The sequence below is a fragment of the Oryctolagus cuniculus genome, chromosome X, assembly GCF_051225735.1.
Source record: "Oryctolagus cuniculus isolate XC-2025 breed Fujian yellow rabbit chromosome X, ASM5122573v1, whole genome shotgun sequence".
Classification (NCBI taxonomy): domain Eukaryota; kingdom Metazoa; phylum Chordata; class Mammalia; order Lagomorpha; family Leporidae; genus Oryctolagus; species Oryctolagus cuniculus.
The window spans coordinates 88,276,375-88,299,498 of NC_142888.1; the positions used below are offsets into that span (position 1 = coordinate 88,276,375).

The 23,124-nt window shown below is 38.2% G+C and overlaps 1 protein-coding gene across 3 annotated transcripts in view; it reads right to left on the bottom strand.

The window, feature by feature from the left end:
* The window catches only part of IL1RAPL2 (interleukin 1 receptor accessory protein like 2), a 1,320,043-nt gene that overhangs the window by 1,210,814 nt on the left and 86,105 nt on the right, over positions 1–23,124 (bottom strand). For all 3 annotated transcript variants that reach the window (XR_016228120.1, XM_008272830.5, XM_089324491.1), the window contains one exon: positions 11,804–11,904. Coding sequence is in view for 2 of the 3 variants with exons in the window: in XM_008272830.5 (XP_008271052.1) it covers positions 11,804–11,888 (85 nt within the window). In the remaining variant the exon portion in view is untranslated. The remainder of the gene's footprint in view (positions 1–11,803; positions 11,905–23,124) is intronic.

Below are 23,124 nucleotides of genomic sequence, written 5' to 3' on the forward strand. Positions count from 1 at the left end.
AGCTGTGTAAAAGTAGCCAAATTATTTAGCAATTCCAAGGCTCAATTCCCCTATTTGCAAAACAAGACTATGATTTACCTACTTCAGTGTGTAAGTATGAGGAGACAATACATATCAAGTGCCTGGCATATAGTAACAATCAATGTATGGTAGTTTCTTCCTTCTATGATTTACTGAATTCCTTGCGAGCAAAAAGCCTCTCTTGTCCATTTCTGAGTCGCATGCACGTGGCCAGCACAAGACTTTAATAGTCTACTTCCATGCTTGCTGAATTAATAGATGCCATGTTTCTATCACATTCTTTAGGAGAATTTAGTTTTTGCAAATCCATATTATTTCTCCACAAAGCCATGTTGCCAAATACATGTCACTCATCTCAAGGTTTAATGAACACTTCTGAAAACTATACATTTCTTAATCTGGAGCCATTTAGGGAGGGCACATTTAGAGCACAGCTCTTCTAAGTCATACCCATAGAAAGAAGCAAGACCCAACTCTTTTTAGCCAGGGGAAAGTCACTGAATATCACAGCATTTCTTTTAGAGAACAGTCCTGATGCCATCCTGGCAAAACGTGGTTCTTCTGTTCTCTGCGATGGTTTTAAATAAACACATGGAATTAAAGATAAGGCAACAATTAGAATATCTGCAAAAGTTTAAAACTGCATATTCAGTATTCCTCTGATGGAATACGGGTGTCATGCATATTTTAAGAAATCTCTGGGTGCCAGCTTTCCCCAGGGAACAAACTATAAGCATCACTAAAGGTTTACTTTTGCAAAGCACATATTTCATTTAGAGAAAATTACACCTGTAGAAGTCAGCAGAGCCACAAAGGATGCACTTTAGCCTGACATGCCTACATGAGTTGGGTTATGATAGAAACTCACCTAGCAGAAATAACATACATTCAAAGTTTCTCTTCATTCTGGCAGATAAAATATCCCTTGACTTCAAAACAACAGAGTAGGAAAGAGCCCGTTCATTGAAGTTCTTGACTGTTCTTATGGATGGGATAAATCCCAATATCAAAATTAATGAAAGTATCAATCATTCTTTTCTCTCATTCTTTAACCTCTTGGACAGTAACAAATTCAACATGATACCAAGCTAGGTAACTTCTATAATTTAAGTGATTCTACAGAACTGGGCAGGATCCTAATATGGAATTATATCCAGATTTTCCAGCTTTTAAATTCACTACATATTTTAATTAGCTTAATTATCCATCCATTTTCATGGAAGAAAACCAGTGTCATAAAGGATAATAAAGGATCATATCAGATGTTTGTTGATGTATAATGACCAAAATAACAACTCAGTAAATTCACATTCTCTTCTCTGCCATTCTGTGTTGCTCAACATAAAGGACTAGGTAGAGATTTTTAACTACACAGATTATTTTGTTACTGATACTGTGTATGTGAGCTTACGCTCACATGCATATTCTCTCTCTTTCTCTTTCTCTTTCTCTCTCTCTGTCTCTCTCTCTCTCTCTCTCTCTCTCTCACACACACACACACACACACACACACAATTTCTAAGGTTCCTTGAATCCAAGGAACATAGTCATTTTAGTAAGCAGTGAGATTTTTTTTTTTTACTTATTTTGGTAAAATTCTTTAATTGACAACATACAGTTATCAAAGGTGTAATTAGAAAAGAACTCATATGCTGTTGGTTAAATATAGGTTTAAACAGTGATATTGGTAGGCAATTTGTTCATTTATTTCAAAAATTTGCATAAAACTTTTTCCAACATTTCCACTTCAAGGAATCTATCCTACGAAAACTATTTGCTCTTGTACTACACTGAGATCTATGTAATAGAGTGCTTCTTGGAGCATTCTTCTGGAATAGCAAAACCTAGGAATAAAACTCTAACCTTCATAAATAGAGCACAGATTCAATTTTACAGAAAGTCAGCACAATGAAATAGTGCACAATATTTAAATATCTGGGTTAGATGTGTATTGTCAAGGATTAGAGGTTATAGATATGTTAAGTAACAAATTCAGTTGGATAATAGTATGTTCAATATAATTCCAAGTTTGAAAAATACATGAGATTTATGTAGAATACATGATCTATATATTTACATATCCAAAGGAACTATATGAAAGCTTCCATATGAAATGCAATGAGGAGGTAACTCTGAGGATGAAAACAAGACAGTTTTCTATTTTGATATAATTTGAACTTTTATGAAGCATAACACACTATAAGAAAAAAAGCATTTAGACAACCCATGTCCTTGATTTTCAATATAGAGCAATTGAAAAAAACAAGAATAAAAAATGGTTATATTTTTGCTACCTTGTATACACTGAACAAGCAGAAATAAAAATTCATACATTGGGGCAGGCATTGTGGCACATCAGGTTAAGCCATTGCTTGGGACATACCCTTCCCTTATCACAGTGACAGTTCAAGGCTATTCTGCTTCCAATTCATCTCCATGATAATACTGCTAGAAGAAGCAGATGATGGCTTAAGTACTTGATTTCCCTGCCACCTATGTGGGAGATTTGAATGGAGCTCCTGGCTTCTGCCTTTGTTCTGGCCCAGCTCAGGCTCTTTTAGCCATTTGGGGAGTGAACCACCAGATGGAAGATCTTGCTCTTCCTGTCTCTCCCTCTGTCACTGTCTTTAAAATACTTTCTTTAAATGCATTAATTTGTGCAAAAAAGGAAGGAAATATCAGCAACTAAAGGAATCAATTGAAACAGGGTATGTACAAGACCAGGTAGAAGGGATATGTATGAGAATAAAACATTTTTAACTGGATTTCCAATTATGGACATTTTTGTGTATTCAAAAATATTTAACTTCCTTTCTGTCTCTCTCACTGTCCACTCTGCCTGTCAAAAAATAAAAAAATAATAATAAAACAAAACAAAAAAAAGCCAGTGCCGCGGCTCACTAGGCTAATCCTCCGCCTTGTGGCGCCGGCACACTGGGTTCTAGTCCCAGTTGGGGCGCCGGATTCTGTCCCCGTTGCCCCTCTTCCAGGCCAGCTCTCTGCTGTGGCCAGGGAGTGCAGTGGAGGATGGCCCAAGTCCCTGGGCCCTGCACCCCATGGGAGACCAGAATAAGTACCTGGCTCCTGCCATCAGATCAGTGCGGTGCGCCGGCCGCAGCGCGTCAGCCGTGGCGGCCACTGGAGGGTGAACCAACGGCAAAGGAAGACCTTTCTCTCTGTCTCTCTCTCTCACTGTCCACTCTGCCTGTCAAAAAATAAATAAATAAATAAAATAAAACAAAATAAACAAAAATATTTAACTTAAAAGGGCAAAAAAAATCAAATTGGATTGGAAGTGGAGCAGCTGGGACTTGAACCGGCACCCGCATGGGATGCCATTGTAGCAGGCACTGAACTGTGCTACACCACAATGCTGGCCCCTATTATTTAAATTGTTAAAATTCACAGAACTTGAGGCTAGAACAGTGGTTATCAGAGGTTTGATAGACTAAGTGGGGATAGAGGAGTAGGAAAAGGTTGATAAATGGGTTCTAAGTTACAGTTAGGATAAAGCAGCTCTGGTGTTCCATTGCACAGTGCGATAACTACAATGATAATGTATTTCCTTATATAAAACAGAAGATAGAATTTTGAATGTTTTACCTATAAAGAAATGTTAAGTATTTGAAGAGATAGAGATGTTTACCCTGATTTGACTTTATATAGTATAGAAAAACTGAATAGTACCTCAGAAAAATGTACAATTTTTATGTATCTTTTTAGATTTTTAAATTAAAAAGTCTTCAATATTATTTTACACTAAATGGAACCTGTACCAAGTTAAGCCTGGTATATCTCCCTTATGACAGATATCAAGAAATTGCTCCAGGAATGATGTGGTATCCATGGGTAACAGGATAATTTCTACTTCAGGTTAGGGTAAAATAACAGTAACTAAATCTGCTCTCCCACAAGAAAGCAACAATACAATTGGACAACATATAGGATGGAACAGGAAATACCAAACTGTGATCTCAGAGTAAATGGTAACTCACGAAGTAGGTCCCCCACACAATCAGTCCTACTCTCCACAGGCAGACGAATCTAACTCTGGCTCAGTGAGTTAGAATCCTAATAGAGCACAACAATCTTTTTAAACTGAAGCTACAGAGATCAAAGTTCAGGGCAGTTAAATGAATCAAAAGCTACAGTAAAATGAGATAAGGTCACAGAGGGCAGTCCATGAAATCTGTATAGGCATTCCCCTGAGTGTGTTACAAAACTGGACTGAACATGTTCAGAGCAGGACTATGAAAAGTTGGGTTATCATCAGGAATTGACCATTGCAGGGTTAGTGATAGAATAATATTAAAGAACAAGTGCTGAGAGGGAACAGCTTCTTCATGTGGACATACAACTAAGACTCCAAGAAGGTCCCATCTTAGGAGAAAGGAACAGGCCATAAACAAGGCCAACCACCACCCCCAACCAAACCTCAAGCCAAGCACTGGCAAAATCCACAGGGGAGTAAAAAGAGGTCTACTCTGACAAAGTAAGATAAAATGGATAAATCTTTTACAAAAACACAAACTATTAAAACTCTCACAGCTAGACTTCCTAGTTCCTAGCTCAGCCCTGCCCAGTGCTGGCTACCTTAGGCATTTGGGGAGTGAAGCAACAAATGGAAGATCTCTCTCTCTCCCGCCGTGTGTCTGCCTTTCAAATAAAATGAAAAAAACATTTTTAAATAATAAAAGAGTATATGGATGACCACTGCGCAACTCTAACTTTCCAGTAGCTTTGAAATGTTTCAAAATTAAAAGTTGAGAAAAAAATAAGAAGAAACTCATTCTAATCTGTCCTATAGCCAAAATTCCCAAGTCAAATTCTGGTTTCCCCCATGGGAATCATTTTAGACTTCTTTCTTCCTCATTTTACTATTCTTTACAATCAATCCTGCATATTACTACAAATGTCATCATCTCTATTTACTGAAAAATAAAATCTACTAGTAATCTAAACTACTTTAACCCAAAATTCAGGAGACCTATTTAGCTTGGCTTCCCTAGCCACCCTCAACTGCTTTTCAAAATTTGCTGACTGAACAAGATTTCAAAAACATCATGGAAAGATTGGATTATATGTACATTTTGGTACAAAATTTTTAAAATATGCAGCTGGTATTGTGGTACAGCAACATAGGCAAATCTATCTCCCTGCTAACGGGCCTAGGAAAGCAGCAGAAGACGGCACAATACTTGGGTCCCTGCCACCCATATGGGAGACCAGGATGAAGTTCTGGGCTCCTGGCTTCAGCCAGGCCCAATCCCAACCTTTACAGCCATTTGGGGAGTGAACCAATGGATGGACAATCTCTTTCTGTCTCTGTCTCTCCCTGTCACTCTGCTTTCAAATAAACAAAATAAAGGCTTAAAAATAATTTTTGAAATCCATGCATAAGAGATCTTTAAAAGTTAATAGAAAATATGTATTAAAAATTATGGATTTCAAAATTTTCTTGCACCAAAATAAACTTGCTTTTAATTCCATTTTCCATGAATTTTTTAAGTATGTTTATTTACCACTCCCTAGATACACATGGTACATTCACTGTCATCCCTGTATATCCACTTACATTGTGTTTCTTACTTTGTTCCCTTCTCCCATTCCAGCCTGGTCTACTCCCACCTGGCTGTCAAGGTTTGCCTCAAGTCCTTCATCTTCTACATAATTTCCTCTATTTGTCTTGCCCTTCTTTGACTCCTCTAGCTTTGTGGGCTTGTCCCTTGCAATTGAATATTGAATCAAATTCTCTTATTATTCTCCAAGCATTTCATACGTGAAGCCTCTCCTGTAAAAGTATGTCTTTCCAGTTAACTAGATCTGTTTTAATCAGGTTTAACCAATTCATAGGGAAAAAAATCCTTTTAACTATAAATTTGAATCAATCGAAAATCTTTTATTAATAGAATGGCATATTTTAAAAAAATCTCATTATTTATTGAAAGTCAGGTTGGAGTGGGAATGAAGAGAGGAAGAGAGGGAGTGGGGGAGGGAGAGAGGGGAAGTGGGGGAGAGAGGGAGTGGGGGAGAGAGGGACCTTCCATCCACTGGTTTACTCCCCAGATGGCCACAATGGCCAGTGCTGGGCCAGGCTAAAGCCAGGAGATTCTTCTGGGTCTCCCATATAGATGGCAGGGGCCCAAACACTTGGGCCATTAGCAAGGAGTTGGATCAGAAGTGGAGCAGCTGGGACACAAACCAGCACCCAACATGGTTGTTTTGTGCCTTTTTTTTGCCTAATATACAGTCAGCTCTCTATATCCATGAATTCTATAGCTGTTCTACCAACCAGCCACAGAAGATACATCAGAAAGCATTCAGTTAAGCCTATGATGGTTGCATGTGTATTCAACATGAACATAGTTCTTTATTATTCCCCAAAACAGTGTACAACTATTTACATATCATGTACATGCTATTATGTATTTTAAGTAATGCAGAGGTGACTTAAAGTATTCAGGAGGATGCGCATAAGTTATATGCAAATGTTATGCCATTTATTAGGAACTTTAGCATCAGCAGATGTGGGTATCCATGGAGGGTCCTGGAATCAATCTCCACCAAATACCAAGGGATGGCAATATTAATATGCCCTTATATGAACACAGTCTAAATTCTGGTCATTTTGATAGCTATATAGTATTCCATACACTATGGAATGGTATGATTTGCTTATTCACTTATCTCAATGAAATTAAGTATTTTTTTTTTGACAGGCAGAGTGGACAGTGAGAAAGAGAGACAGAGAGAAAGGTCTTCCTTTTGCCGTTGGTTCACCCTCCAATGGCCGCCGTGGCCGGCGCGCTGCAGCCAGCGCACCGCGCTGATCCGATGGCAGGAGCCAGGAGCCAGGTGCTTTTCCTGGTCTCCCACGGGGTGCAGGGCCCAAGCACCTGGGCCATCCTCCAATAATGGCCACAGGTTCTTTCTTACACCTTCCATCTGTGTACTTATTTATTTTAAACTTTGTCTAAGACTCTAAACTTTGTCCTATATCACTCCCAATGTCCAGGACAGTCATTCCAGTACTATTTTCCCCCTTTACAAAGATACGGTTTCCTCTAGAGAAGTCACCTTAATTAAACTCAATCTCAGACTGTCTCTTTGAATTAAAGAACAGATCAGGGCCTGCGATGTGGCATAGCAGGTAAAGCTGCTGCCTGCAGTGCTGGCTGGCATTCCATATCAGCACCAGTTCCTGTCCCAGCTACTCTACTTCCAGTTCAGTTCTCTGCTAATGGCCTGGGAAAGCAGTAGAAGATGGCCCAAATGCTTGGGCCCCTACACCCGTGTGGGAGACCCGGAAGAAGCTCTTGGTTCCTGGCTTCAAATTGGCCCAGCTCTGGCTGTTGCAGCCATTGGGGAGTGAACCAGCAGATGAAGACCTCTCTCTCTCTGCAACTCTGCCTTTCAAAGAATAAATAAATCTTAAAGTTACACTGTGAACATCCTTAGAACATTATATTGAACTCGGCAGTTTGAAACAAAATAGCTTATTGTCTCCTTTTGAAGATGTAAAAGCATGATGTTTCATTTAATTTTAATTGTATAGCAAGTAGTTTCATAAGAAAGTTATCATGTTTATACTTGTAGGTGGCTTGAGAGATTCTCTTGAGCTTTTACTAGAAACGCAGGCTCACACAATCTCTGTTCTTCTATGGTCTTCCTCAGTTATCTAGATAGAAATTCTAAAACCAATTTGTTTCAAGTGAGGATAAATTGCTACCTCCTCATCAATAATCAGAAAATTCCATAATTTTATAAACCTGGACACCAGAGCCTCTAATAAAGCCATTCTCTCATTACATAGAACTGAGTGGTTCTGTTCAAGTCAATTCAAATTCTATCTATAAGTACCCACTGGGTGCCAGCAGGTCTTTACATCCTCTTTACCACTACAGACTACATTTTTCTAGCTAATTCCAATATTTTGGTAGCTATGGAATTTCCCCTTCCCCAATATCAGATCATTGTGAAATTTTTTGCTATTGTCATCTTCCAGATGAACTAACTGCAAGATGACCCAATTTGAGTTCAAAGTTAAACATATCTTCCCATCAAACTGATGCTTTCTCCTCTGGTATGCAGAACTGGACTGGGGAGTAAAATGCCAAGAATTGCATAACACAACTAACATTTCCTATTCAGCAGAAGTCAGAGAAACACTAAAGGAACAGTTCATGCGTCAAAAGGAAACAGACGTTTTATTTGAAGCATATATTTTCAGATTAAAAAAAAACACAGGTAAACAGGAGTTTTGGAATGAGATTTTCTCAAAGGATAGTAATTTCTCCCACCAATCACAGTAAAATTAGTGTTAGGTGCATGTGTCTTCTATTAGGAAAGGTGACATTTAGCTCATTGACTTTTGATGAGATATTAGCCAAGTTCCTGCCATTAAAAACGATACTTCTAAGCTAAGTAAACATTTTCAATAAAGCAGACTTTCTACATGACATTATCTATTTAGTCCCACATTTAGACAATGTGAAAACTGAAGGATGTGATGGATATTATGTAAAAAAAATAAACAAAAAGACCCCACACTTGGCCAATTAGCTACAAACCTTAAAATTAGATGCTGTGCATTTTACTATGCTGTAATGCAATCAAACCTAGCATGCGGTGTCAGATGTATCCTTGCTCTTTCCCAAGTCAGGGTTAGTGGCTGGGCTTACTTAGAAACTGCATGGAATCATATAGCCTGCATGGAAACATACAGCCTATGATATCTCTTCTAAAAATTGTACACTACCCAAAACCAAGAGTTTTCCTTTGATATGTGGCCAGAGGAGATTAAGAAACAAACAAAAACTGAATTTTCATCTGTTGTTAACTTCTTTTTCTTGTTTGATAAGCATAGAAGAAACTTACTTCTCTTTGTCACGTGCATAAGGGAGGCCCTTGACATCAGTACTTACAGGGATCTCAGTGAAAGGGATCCCTGTCTACAACAAACTGCACACAAATCATTATAGCTAGTTTTGCATCTGGCACTAAACAGTCATAAATGTTAATGAACAAAGGGTACAATCATTCTTCACTTTTCAATTTGGGGGAAGGGAAGCAGGGAGAAAAATGAAAGCTCTGAGTTTCATGAGTAATTCTACAATAAACAACCATGCAAGCACGAAATCAGATCTCTTTAAGCAACAAAAGGCAAAGGACTTCACAAACTACACAAAGCAAAATTTTATACTACAGATACTCCAAAACATTTTTAGTGTTCTTCAAAAATAAAGGCAATTCAAGTATAATGATAGTACAAATAATTCTATTTTCTACATAAAATATTAACACAAGTATAGGGCTAGTGAGGGAGTTATGATGAAGGAGGCTAAGTAAAAGACAAGAATGAAAAGAACTGCTCCGGCCGGCACTGCGGCTCACCAGGCTAATCCTCCACCTGCCGCGCCGGCACACCAGGTTCTAGTCCCGGTCGGGGCGCCGGATTCTGATCCCGGTTGCTCCTCTTCCAGGCCAGCTCTCTGCTGTGGCTTGGGAGTGCAGTGGAGGATGGCCCAAGTCCTTGGGCCCTGCACCCGCATGGGAGACCAGGAGAAGCTCCTGGCTCCTGGCTTCGGATCAGCGCGGTGCGCCGGCCGCAGCGGCCACTGTGGGGTGAACCACGGAAAAAAGGAAGACCTTTCTCTCTGTCTGTCTCACTGTCCACTCTGCCCGTCAAAAAATAAAAAATAAAAGAACTGCTCCAAACTACCCCCAGTTTGATCAGCTTTGACAACTAAGATATATCCTGTCTCTGATATTTTGCATTTTGCAATGAATCACATATAAACAACCCTTCCCACCACACACACACACACACACACACACACACTGGAACCAACATAAACCCATTAGCCTTTTCTGCCTTCTCCATTATATACACACTGGAAATGGAAACAAAGGGTCTAAAAGAAAAAAATCCAGCTGTGCATTCAAACCATTTCAATTGTTTCAACCTGTGGGAAAAGTTTTGTTCTAATACAATTGTTGTTGTCCTGGAAGGGAAGTAGAGGTAAAGGAGGTGGGTGAAGAGACTGAAATCACTGAAACACTTCCTAAGAGGACTATATTTTGGGTAATATTTCTTTAATAAAGATGACTGAAAACATGGCACCACTTACCACACTAAAAATTCCTAGTAAGCAACAAACAGCCTCACACTCGAGAAGTAAAAATAAAGGGGGAAAGCATTAAAAAGTTGATCTTTGAATGACAATTGTATACCCATTATAACCTCTACATGGGCATTTTTGAGAGCTGCTCTCTTCATAAGTAATAAGAAAACAACATATAAGGTAAAATGCATAGGTAACAACTTGCATGTTTGTTACATTGGATTTTATTTGGCTTACATTTTATTGATGACTTTTTAAACTTGCAATGCTTTTTTTCTTTCAGATTCTGCTATAGACATCATGATGTAACCAAGTGAGAGAAATTGGATCTGATACAACAGATTACATTTGTTGATAACTAATCTTTCCAAGAGTTTTATTTCAGAAACAATCAATCTGAACTAACATCAAAAGTGAAAACGTGACTTTAGGAAGGCAAACAAAAGCAGCAATGAACAATATGCCAAGTTAGATGACAGGTAAAATGTTAAGCACAAATACAGTTGAAAAGTCACAATATACAAAAGCACACATGTAATTTAAAAACATAAGGAATCTCTAGGATGAGAAAAAGTCAATATATTACCCTACCTTTACCAATCCAGAATCCTTTGAACTTCAGTATTATTATTCTATTTTATAGTCTATGATTCACTTTTGTAAAATAATTATTAAATATTATCAATTGATGATCAACACTATTTGTTAGTCACTTCAGTTAGCAAGTGTTCTTGCTTCAGAAAACAAACATTAACCAAACTGCGTGACCCACCCAGAATTTATTGCTTCAGAAAGTAAGCATGAATTTCACTGCCTTGATTTTGTACCTAATGAGGAAGAAAAGCACATACATTTAATTCTGAGAAGTAACTGAATTAGAAGCCAGTAGAAACCCCCAATGCAATATTTCCATATAATGATATGTTTCTTAATATCTCACTGGAATGATTACAGACAAAAAACAAATTCTTAAAATATCCCGCACAGTTGGTAATTATAGCTAGAATATGTAATCAAAACTGAAAGACATATATAATATCCACGTGTTATTAAACAATGATTAAGCTCTGATTGGGAAATCTACTGGCTACAGCTAATCTCTTAGTATAATCATGGCTGCCTGCCAGACCACCATGTTTTAGGAACAGTTATTTCTTCAAGAAATTCTTCTTCAGGCAATTAGCTAATATTTCCAAAGTTGGAGGCTTCAAAGTTCTGCCTGTTAGAGATTCAGTACAAACAGGAAGAACTAAAGCTCACTGATAGTTATCAAAATCTTTCATTTAAGATGTAATGCTGCACCCTCAATTAGGAGGAAAGGGTATATATTTTTCTAGGATTCCTATCTTCTCATTTGTAAATGTTTGCTCCCGGATGTTTATTCACTAGAAAATGTAACCAACTCAAATTAGGCCCTTAACATTTCATTGTCCACTGAGAGTACTACTGGTCATTGAAGTTTAACAAAATTCCACTGGTTTCCCAGTATTTGCTCAGTGGTAGGCTAAAACTTCATTTTTATTTTGGCTACCTGCCAACATAGCTAGAATACAAGTGCTTCAGTTGAAAGATTTTCCTAGTTAAAGGAACAGATACCTTCTGGATGCTCACAAAAACCATATATTTTTGACCAAATAGAGAAATTGCTAGGAACTTACCAGAATTTCTCTTTGACACCAACTTTAAATTTGTGCTGACTACAGAACAGACCAGAAGGGCCAAAAGAAATGGTGGCTTCATCATTCAATTTCCTTCGCGGCTGAAAAGTCAAAAAACGGATATGAAATTAGAACCACATATCTTGGCCTTGACAAAACAACAGCTACAGATCAAAAAACTCTAATCTGAAAATTTTAAATCTTAAATGATCTGAAATCCAAATCCTTTTGAGTATCACATTATCACTCAAAAAGTTGTATATTTTGGAGCATTTTAAGTTTTAGATTTTGGGATAAGGGATGCTCATCTAGTAAATTCTATGAGAATATTCCAAACTCCAGTATCTGAAACACTTCCCAGTCTTAAACATTTCAGATAAGGGATGCTCAATTGTACAATTTTACATTTCTCAAAGATTCATTACAGAAACAATGACATTTTGATGACATCTCACATTATGTTTATGCAAATGGGAGAAAATCTCAAAGTTCATAGTTGAATTATGTCAGTTACCTCTTATAACACCCTTTCAACTGCTTTTTACTGGATTTAGAGTAAAATATGAACATCTTTGATTTTGAGGTGGACTCTCAAGATGTTCCTTTAATCTTATTTTGTAATACTCTCTTCATTTTGGCTATGTTCTAGTCACTGCAGTCATTTTATTTGGCCCTGGAACTTACTAAGATAATTTCCTTTCTCATAGCCTTTGCACTTTTGTCTTCCACCTGGGATACACTGCCCTAGTCTTCACACAGTTAGTTCTTTAATATCCTACATATCTCAGTCCCGCAGAAAGGTCATTTTCATATCCAATCTCAACTCTGTCATTCTCTAGTTTACTTGTTTATTTATAAGACTGATGGGTATTTATACTCATTTACTTTATTTATGCTATGGAAATACTTTTTACTCAACTTTCACACTGACATTTATAATGAACATTACTGGGCTTCAAAGAACTGAAATTAAACTGTTCCAAAACCAAAAATAACTGAGAAAAGCACATAATTTGGGATATTGTTAAGTCTCACCACCACTTAACAAAAAGGTACTCTAAAGCACAACTAACAAATCATTTGGGTAAAAAAAGAAACCATTAAGACTTTGCAGTAGGGACCTTTGCTGAGGCGCAGTGGGTTAAAGCCCCAGCTTGTAGCACCAGCATCCCAAATGAGCATATCAAGTTCTGGCTGCTCCTCTTCCGATCCAGCTCTCTACTATGGCTTGGGAAAGCAGTAGAAGATGGCCCACGTGGGAGACCGTGGCTCCTGGCTTCAGATCAGCTCAGCTCTGGCCGTTGCAGCCATTTGGGAAATGACCAGTGGAAGGGAAGACCTCTCTCTCTCTTGCTCTCGCTCTACCTCTCTCTAACTCTTTCAAATAAATAAACATTAAAAAAAAAGACCTTGTAGTAAATGGTTTCCTATACAGTGGCTCATCTAGGATCTATTAAGAATCAAAACACAGAACCTGGTATGGCACAGCAGATTAAATCTCTTCTTGGGATGCCAGTATCCAATATTAGAGTCCCAGTTCCAGTCTTGTCTACTCCTCTTCTGATCCAGCTCCCTATTAATTCACCCGGGAAGGAAGCAGAGGGCAGCCCACATCCTTGGGCCCCTGATGCCCACATGGGAGACCCTGATGGAGTTCATCACTCTTGTCTCTGTCCTGGTTTAGTCCTGGCCATTGCAGCTATTTAAGGAATGAAACAGTGATGGAATATTTTTTTCTCTCTGTCTTTCAAGTAAATAACTCAATCTTAAAAAAAAAAAGAATACAAGCACTACAGAGGTACACTGGACTCATCATAAACCCAAGATATAAAATTGGCCATGGGGACTATGAGGCTGAAACAATAACAATTCCTGAAATAATGAATGGGAGAAAACCTCAAGAGGAAGCCAGAACAGCCTCCAGAAAACATTTAAAAATCCAGAATTCTCTATGAAGATTTTTTTTGTTGAGTGACTGATTTATACCTAAAGGTACAGAACCTTATCCAGAACACAGCAGTAACAGGTTGATATGAAGTTCCTCTTTTCCCAGAACTGACCGCAAATATCCACTCGATATCTTAAACTCAGAAAACTTTCCGTTGGGCATCTGAGGCTACCAGCTCAGTGAACCAAAACAGCTAGCTCTTTTACACACCACCCATACCCATAAATAAAGTAGAAAAAGGATATCACTTTTGATAAATAAAACAGAGTTTTCTGGCCGGCGCCGCGGCTCACTAGGCTAATCCTCTGCTTTGCGGAGCCGGCACACCGGGTTCTAGTCCCAGTCGGGGCGCCGGATTCTGTCCCGGTTGCCCCTCTTCAAGGCCAGCTCTCTGCTGTGGCCAGGGAGTGCAGTGGAGGATGGCCCAAGTCCTTGGGCCCTGCACCCCATGGGAGACCAGGATAAGTACCTGGCTCCTGGCTTCAGATCAGCGTGGTGTGCTGGCTGCAGCGTGCCGGCCACGGCAGCCATTGGAGGGTGAACCAACGGCAAAGGAAGACCTTTCTCTCTGTCTCTCTCTCTCACTGTCCACTCTGCCTGTCAAAAAACATATAGAGTTTTCCTTTCCAATATGACCATGTATATTCCATGAGTCATGCTGGACATCCTCTATACCACTAGCGCATGGGTAAGTAAACCTAGGGAGAGATGATAAGTTGGAATTTTTCAGATAACAAAGGAGACAGGGCTAATAATCACCAACTCCCAACACATCCCAACTTTCTGGGTCCCAAGAGCTATAAAAGATGGATTTGACATATTCCAAAGGTCCAAGTTGGGCTTAAATAGATGATACCGCCAGAGGTTTTATAACATGAGTCAATATGAAAGCATGTGAAAGTAAAGTCATATGATGGAATTAGCTAAAAACCTAACAGAAGATGTAATAAAATTTTTAAGGGTCTTCTAATACCCAGATGATATGTGTGGCAAAAGTTTGCATCAAAAGGCTGTTAGAATATTTGCTTACACAGATCCCATAAGCAACTAGAAGAGCAATTATGGCCAATTAAATAAATACACACAGTCACAAACACCTGTCTTTCCCTCTCCTGATTCCCTAGCTACTCCCCTCCCAATGTATCACCAAAGAATGCACAGGAAAAGAGGATGGAAGATATGTTTTTTAAAAGAAAAAGAAGAAAAATCTACCAAGCACCCCTCAAACTACTAGCCACTATATTCAGAGATCTCATCTGAAGAAAAAGATAGCATTTGAATCATATGAACTCCGGCTAAAACAAAGGCATTAAAGCCAAAATGAGACTATTAAAGTAGCTGAAAAGTTATAGAATCAGACTGAAATGTTTACCACAGTCCCTGTATTCAATTTAAAAAAAAAGTCAGTGTAACATAACACAGTAAATAGCAGTTAGAGGGAAAAATAATGTCACTTTACATTGATATGCCAATGAATTGAGACACTTAAGGACATATATTAGTTTAGGTCTTTTGTCTACTTCTTGTCCTTTAGAATGTAAGCTCCATAAGGGTAACTAGTCATTAGCTGTTGTATCCTCAGCACCTAGCATAGAGCCCGACACGTAATTGGCGACTAGTACATATTTTTAAGAGCAAGACCTATGAAGGTAACATCAAATTTTCAAGTAATACAAATGAACAGAAGCTTTCAATGCTATTTTTTCCAAGTTACTCATTTATTTGAACCAGAACATCTTTAACATGTGATTATCCAGATATGATCTGTATCTAATCACCTGCTATCACAAACACTGTTGGTACCCTCTTCTACCTTAAAGTCATCTGCAAAAGTCTTCCTGGGGCCAGCACTGTGGTGCAGCAGGTTAAAGTGCTGCTTCCAGCACCAGCATCCCACATAGGCAATGGTTTGATTTCCAGATGCTCTACTTCTGACCCAGCTCTCTGCTATGGCCTGGGAAAGCAGTGGATGATGGCCCAAGTCCTTGGGCCCCTGCACCCACATGGGAGACCCAGAAGATACTCTTGGCTCCTGGCTTCAGATCAGCTCAGTTCCAGCTGTTGCAGCCTTCTGGGGAGTGAACCAGCAGACAGAAGGCATGTCTGTCTGTCTCCATTTCTGCTTTTCAAATAAAGTAAATAAATCTTTAAAAAAAACCCTATGTTTTTCAGCCAGATTTCTCTGACTGAAAAAAACCATAGGAGGTAACTATTATGTTTATGATAAAAATATAATTTATTGAGCATTTTATGCATGCCAGACACTGTGCTAAAATGTTACATGGCATTTCAGCTTCAATAATCTTGTGAAGTATTGTTATTCCCTTTTTACCTTTCAGGAAACTGACACTTGTGACTCACCCAAGGTCACAATATTAGAAAGCTGTGGGGACAAAAAGATTTGACTTTAGATCTGTGTGACCACACAGTCCAATCTTAGCCACTGCTAAATTCTTTTTGCCAAAGGATTCAAATGCTGTGGGAATCACAGAGCAAGTCTAAGATTATAAAATGTGGCTGGCTCCTTGCCTTCAAGGAGCTATAACCTAACTATGGAGGATGCACACAAACTAGACTGCTTAGTCAAGGGGAAGACAGTGAAGAAGAGCCTATATATGTTAAATGGTAAGGGAATGTACGTGGGAAAAGTATTTTGTAGCACATTCAGTAGGTAATTCAAATTTCCCATTGAAAGGAAAAGTATGCCAAACTGCCAATTCAAATAGCCAAAAAGAAAGACAGCACAATCAATCTCCTAGCAGCACTCATCTGCAACAGCAGTAGGCCTGAAATATCATCATTGATCAAGGAATGTCTCAACACTGTGACCACTAGGCTCCCAACATACGGTTCTACACATCTGTTTAAATACTAAAAGTGTCAGAAGCAGCTCAAGTTATCCCCTAGAAATGTTGCACTGAAATTTAAGTTTATTACATTTTAACTTTTTCCCCTTGGTGATTTTACAACCAACTTACTGTTGTGTGAAGAAAGTGAACAGGAGCATGTATAATACCTACTAAGGTGGAAATTATGCTGCTATTCAATTATTTCAATATTACTCCCTCCCCCCCCCAAAAAAAATCAATCTTTCTCCCCTACCATGACTATAAATATTCAATGGTTTTCACTCCTGAAGTTCATATTCCCGAGAGCTTTGTGTTTACTGACTCCCTAGGGTTAATATGTAAAAATCCCCATAGGCCACACAAGGAATTTTAAAGAATGAAAATGCTAGGACAATAGCTAATGAAGGCATTAGTATTCCTCTCCTTAGAGTACCAAATCCTGCTATAAGTAGTGCCATCTTGAAGAGAGTTTTTAAAAATGTAATTGAACTAAATCTTTTGACAGATAATTGTAATGATGATGTTATGCTTGAATGACTTTCAAGTATGGTTTGCAAATTACTTTCTCCACTTTACTCTCTTCCTCTTTTAAAGTACCAGGTATGCCAGATTTCTGGTTCATGCTAATTTTGTAAAGTATCTAAACAGCAAACTCCTTTTGTCTCTATAAAACAAAACAAGTTATGGATATAGTTGAGCACATTTAATATTCAACTAAATATATTAGCTAGCTGCTAATATTTCTTATTACGTTGTTGTTGCAAAAGAAAATGTTGTCATCTTTACAATTTTTCCAGTCATTTTATATATAAAGATGATCTCTGACTTATAATGTTTGGCTTATGATTATTTGACTTCATGATGGTGTCAAATAAATATTCATTCAGTAGAAACTATCCTGAAAATTTTTAATTTTTGTCTTTTCCTGGGCTAGAAATATGAAGTATGACCCTCTCTCATGATTCTGGGTAATGACAGTAAATCACAGTTCCAATCAGCCCCACAATCATGGGGACACAACACATACTTTACCATATATTGTGTAGCTGAACTATAGTGTATGGTAGATTGGATGCATTGAATGCATTGTAAATTACAATATTTTCAATTGATGATGGGTTAATGGGTTAATCAGGACACAGCCCCATTATAAGTAAAGGAATACACACACATCTCATGCACAGATACACACAAATATGTACACACATACAGAGGCAGTTCTGTAAGATAATACACATTTATCTCAATCTCTTACATCTGAATTTTACAGTCATCTACAATGATATCTGGTACGGTATTTACATAAAGATAGTCCTAAGGTCCTAGAAGATCTTAAATTAGAATACAAAAAGCAATAATGTTAATGAGATTCTCCTAAGATTGGAAAACTGGATCTCAAACTTAAATTTGCAAAAGACCTCAATAGTTATCCATTCCAACTTGCAAAGAACCAAAAAGTTTTTTTTTTTTAAACTTTCCCTATACACAGCTTGTCCTTAAGTACTTCCCATCACTTGAAAACCACTGCACAAAGTGGCAGTTACCCTGGTGTTAGATCTAATAGGTAGGCCGGCGCCGCAGCTCAATAGGCTAATCCTCTGCCTGAGGTGCCGGCACCCCAGGTTCTAGTCCCAGTCAGGGCACCGGATTCTGTCCTGGTTGCCCCTCTTCCAGGCCAGCTCTCTGCTGTGGCCCGGGAGTGCAGTGGAGGATGGCCAAAGTGCATGGGCCCTGCACCCCATGGGAGACCAGGAGAAGCACCTGGCTCCTGGCTTTGGATCAGCGCAGTGCGCCGGCCACAGTGCGCTGGCCACGGCGGCCACTGAGGAGTGAACCAACTGCAAAGGAAGACCTTTCTCTCTCTCTCTCTCACTGTCCACTCTGCCTGTCAAAAAAAAAAAAAAAAAAAAGATCTAATAGGTAGAAATGGAAGTACAAAGAAAGATACATGTAGGCACAAACCAAAAAATCAGAGATAAAAGAATGGGAAAACAGAGAGATAGCTAAAGACAGAGACAGATGGGTAGGACACAGATGGAGAGGAAAAAATACATCCATAGAGGAGAAACAGAGAGACAGAGAAAACATATGGAGAAGCAGAGAGACAGAAAAACACAGAAATGTAGATACAAATAGTTAACATAATGAGAAAGGAGGAAACGGAATGGTAATGAAAAAGGAACTGCTGAGAGATAGCAGAAGGGACAGAGAGCAAAAAGTGAAGCAAACATGAGGAAACAATGGTATACACAACTATAGGATTTCTTTATTTTTTCCATAGTCACTGAAATCTCCAGCTTTGTGTTCAGTACATAATCCTCCCAACTAGAGATTCAATTTTACAATCTCTCTTGCAGCTAGGTATATCCAAAGTATGAGTTCTAACCATTAAGATATAACCCAAACTATTGTATACAAAAGAGGTTAGTCTTTTTCAGGATTGTTCCAGTCAGCAAATCTAAATGTAGTAGGTATAAGGTTATATAAACTGTTTAGACAAAAAAAAAAAAAAAAACCCTAATCATTACTCATTTTGGCATGTTAGCTAAATCCATCCTCATCCAAATCATTCCTTAAAAAAAGTATGTCAACGTTCTCAAAATGTAATATACATTTTCATACACTATTTTTTTTGTTTTTTGAAAGCTTTTATTTAACATAAATTTTATAAGTAAAGCTTTTGGAATATAGCAGTTCTTCCCCCCATACCCCCTTCCCACCCCCCCTCCCATCCCACCTCCTACTCTCTCTCCCATCCCATTCTTTTTTTTTTTTTTTTTTTTTGACAGGCAGAGTGGACAGTGAGAGAGAGATACAGAGAGAAAGGTCTTCCTTTTGCCATTGGTTCACCCTCCAATGGCCGCCGCGGCCAGTGCGCTGTGGCTGGCGCACCGCGCTGATCCGATGGCAGGAGCCAGGAGCTTCTCCTGGTCTCCCATGGGGTGCAGGGCCCAAGCACCTGGGCCATCCTCCACTCATTTTTAATTATCTTTATACACAGAAGATCTATTTAGTATATACTAAGTAAAGATTTCAACAGGTTGCACCCACACAGACACACAAAGTATAAAGTACTGCTTGAAGACAAGTTTTACTGTTAATTCTCATAGTACAACTCATTAAGGACAGAAGTCCAACATAGGGAGCAAGTGCAAAGTGACTCCTGTTGTTAACTGACACACGTATGTATGATGTCAGTGATCACCAGAGGCTCTTATCATGAGCTGCCAAGGCTATGGAAGCCTTTTGAGTCCACAAACTGTCATTATTTAGATAGGGCCATAAGCAAATTCGAAGTTCTCTCCTCCCTTCAGAGAAAGGTACCTCCTTATTTGACGACCCCATCTTTCCATTGCGATCTCACTCACAGAGAACTTTCATGTAGGCCCTTTTTTGCCACCACACACACTATTTATGACATTACAAATTGGCACAGCACTTTGGAAGGTAATTTAGCAACACTTGGCAAAACTCAAATTCATAATAAGTCCCTTTCATAGAAATCTATACTACAGAAATCCAAAGGCATATACATAGAAATATGCATTAAGGATGATCAATACTGTACACACACTGTTATAGTGAAAATTCAGGAACTCAACACCTTTTCATGGGGGGAGTATGGTACATCAATACTGTAGAATACTATATAGCCATTAAGGAGACTGAGGTAAAGAGCAGAAACTTTATCTATAAGATAATACAAGCTGACTTACTTCAAACGGTAGAGTTAGAAAGATACCAGGGGATACCAATTCAATCCCATCAAGGTGACATGTACCAATGCCATCTCACTAGTCCCAGTGATCAATTTCTGTTCACAATTGATCATAATGATAGGACTAAGAACCAAAGGGATCACATAAACAAGAATAGTGTCTGCAAATACTAGCTGATAGAATTAAAAAAGGGAGAGAACGATCCAACCTGGGAAGTGAGATACAGAGCAGACCCATAGAATGGCAGATGTCCTAAACAGCACTCTGGCCTCAGAATCAGCCCTTAAGGCATACCGATCTGGCTGAAAAGTCCATGAGAGTATTTCAGGCATGGAAAACCAAGACACTCTGGGGAAAAAAAAAAAACCTAAATGAAAGATCTCCGTGAGTGAGATCCCAGTGGAAAGAACAGGTCTTCAAAGAAGGAGGTACCTTTCTCTGAAGGGAGGAGAGAACTTCCACTTTGACCATGGCCTTGTCTAAAAATGATCAGAGTCAGTGAACTCAGGGGGCTTCCATAGCCTTGGCAGCTCATGACAAGAGCCTAGGGTGATTACTGATGCCATAAACAAGAGTGTCAATTTGTTAAGTCAACAACAGGAGTCACTGTGCACTTACTCCTCATGTAGGATCTTTGGCCTTAGTGTGCTGTACATTGAGATTTAATGCTATAACTAGTACTCAAACAGTATTTTTCACTTTATGTTTCTGTGTGGGAGCAAACTGTTGAAATCTTTACTTAATGTATGCTAAACTGATCTTCTGTATATAAAGAGAAACGAAAATGAATCTTGATGTGAATGGAAGGGAAGAGGGAGTGGGAAAGGGGAGGGTTGCGGGTGGGAGAGACGTTATGGGGGGGAAGCCATTGTAATCCATAAGCTGTACTTTGGAAATTTATATTCATTAAATAAAAGTTTAAAAAAAAGATAATGAAAAGCAAATATGACCCCACATACAATGGAAACAGTTATATATGCATGTGTGTATGTATGTATGGAAATTTATAGAAAAAAATTGAAACTTTAAATACTGTAAATACTTGGGAGTTGATTAAGTTCAAGATTGAATATAAATTTGACTTTTTACTCTATATTGTGGTGGTGAGAATTAATTATGTTCTCCAAATATTTATAACTCTTTGCCTCCAGGTACATGATAGGATTGTACTTCCTGGTCCCATTGCATTGGTGAAACCATGTGATTGTTCTAGCCAATTACTTATGAGCAAACGTCATTGTTCACACTTATTTATCATTTCCAGGCCAGAACATTTACTTGTCAATGCAATGGATTCCACAGCTATCTCCTTTTGCCACAATGGTAAATATTGTTTAAGATGATCGTTGTACCATCACCCTGAGTTTCATAATGAAGATTTACAGGGCCGAATTTCTAGTCAACATGCTACATTAATGAGAAACAATATTTGCTGTTACAAACCATCAAGGGCTGGGGATTGTTACAATAACATCATCTAAACTATCCTGTTACAACTGATTGTTTAAATTTTACACTGAGGTGACTATTATACTTTCTGGGTACACTAAAATTAATACAACATCTAGAATGACCTACAACATTCTCTATAGAGATTTCAAAATGCAATGAGACCACCAATAGTATTGCCATTATCTAGATTCAGTATAATAATCAATCTCTAAGTATTTCAAGGGAAGAAACTGTTTTGTTTTCATCCTCACTGGTGACTAGAACACAGGTATGCAATGCACTCTTCTTGAATGTTGAATGAATTATCATTTTTTACATTAAACCTACAGTTTCATGTCAATCCCTTTGAAATTTCATTGTTAGTTTTAGTCTGTTGTTCTAAATCATCACATTCACATCAAATCATAAGGCTTATATTCATTTTATTATCTCTCCCATCTAGCTCTGTGTCATATGAACATTTTATAAGCTTTCTTTCTCTTTTCAATCAAGTAAAAAAATTCTAAATAAAATAGGGTATAGAACAAAGACCTGCAGCCTACCATTATAGATCTCTCTCTATGTTACCATTAATCCAGTTGACCAAATAGATGTAAATTATTTAACTATACTAGAATTCATCTATCTAGTCTTTATTTGCACATGTTGTCATGAGATATTATTCATTTGTTACATCAAGCTTTCATATTGATATAACAGTCTAATAGTTCTCAAAAAAAACAGGTCTATTTGGCTTTTCTCTTAAGGTCCATTAATTACAAACTTAATAAATTTACTGTGTGGCTACAATGAAGATATAAATGGGAAAAAGGTTAACTATGATATCTACCTTCTATGTGATTATAGCTAGTACAAAAGAAAACAGTTAAACAGCCAATAACAATAAAATGTTGTAAATGTAATGAGAACAATAAATATTTTAAATGTAATGAGAAGAGAAACACGAAGTGTTTTCACAGCAAAAATGGGATAAACCAAATTCATGTTAATGAGAAAGAGGAGGCTTTCTGGAGAAAGTGATTTCTAAAGTGATACCTAGAACATAATAGGAAAAATTGTTTAAGAAAGAGGCAATATACTATACAGCAGTAAAAACCAATGAAATCCGGTCATTTGCAACAAAATGGAGTAATGTGGAAAACATCATGCTGAGTGAAACAAGCCAGTCCCAAAGGGACAAATATCATATGTTCTCCCTGATCGGTGACAACTGAGCACCTAAAAGGAAACCTGTTGAAGTGAAACGGACACTATGAGAAACAGTGACTTGATCAGCCCTTGCCCTGACTGTCGATGAACAACTTAATACTTCATCCCTTTTAGTATTTTTTTTTGTTCTACTTAATACTATTG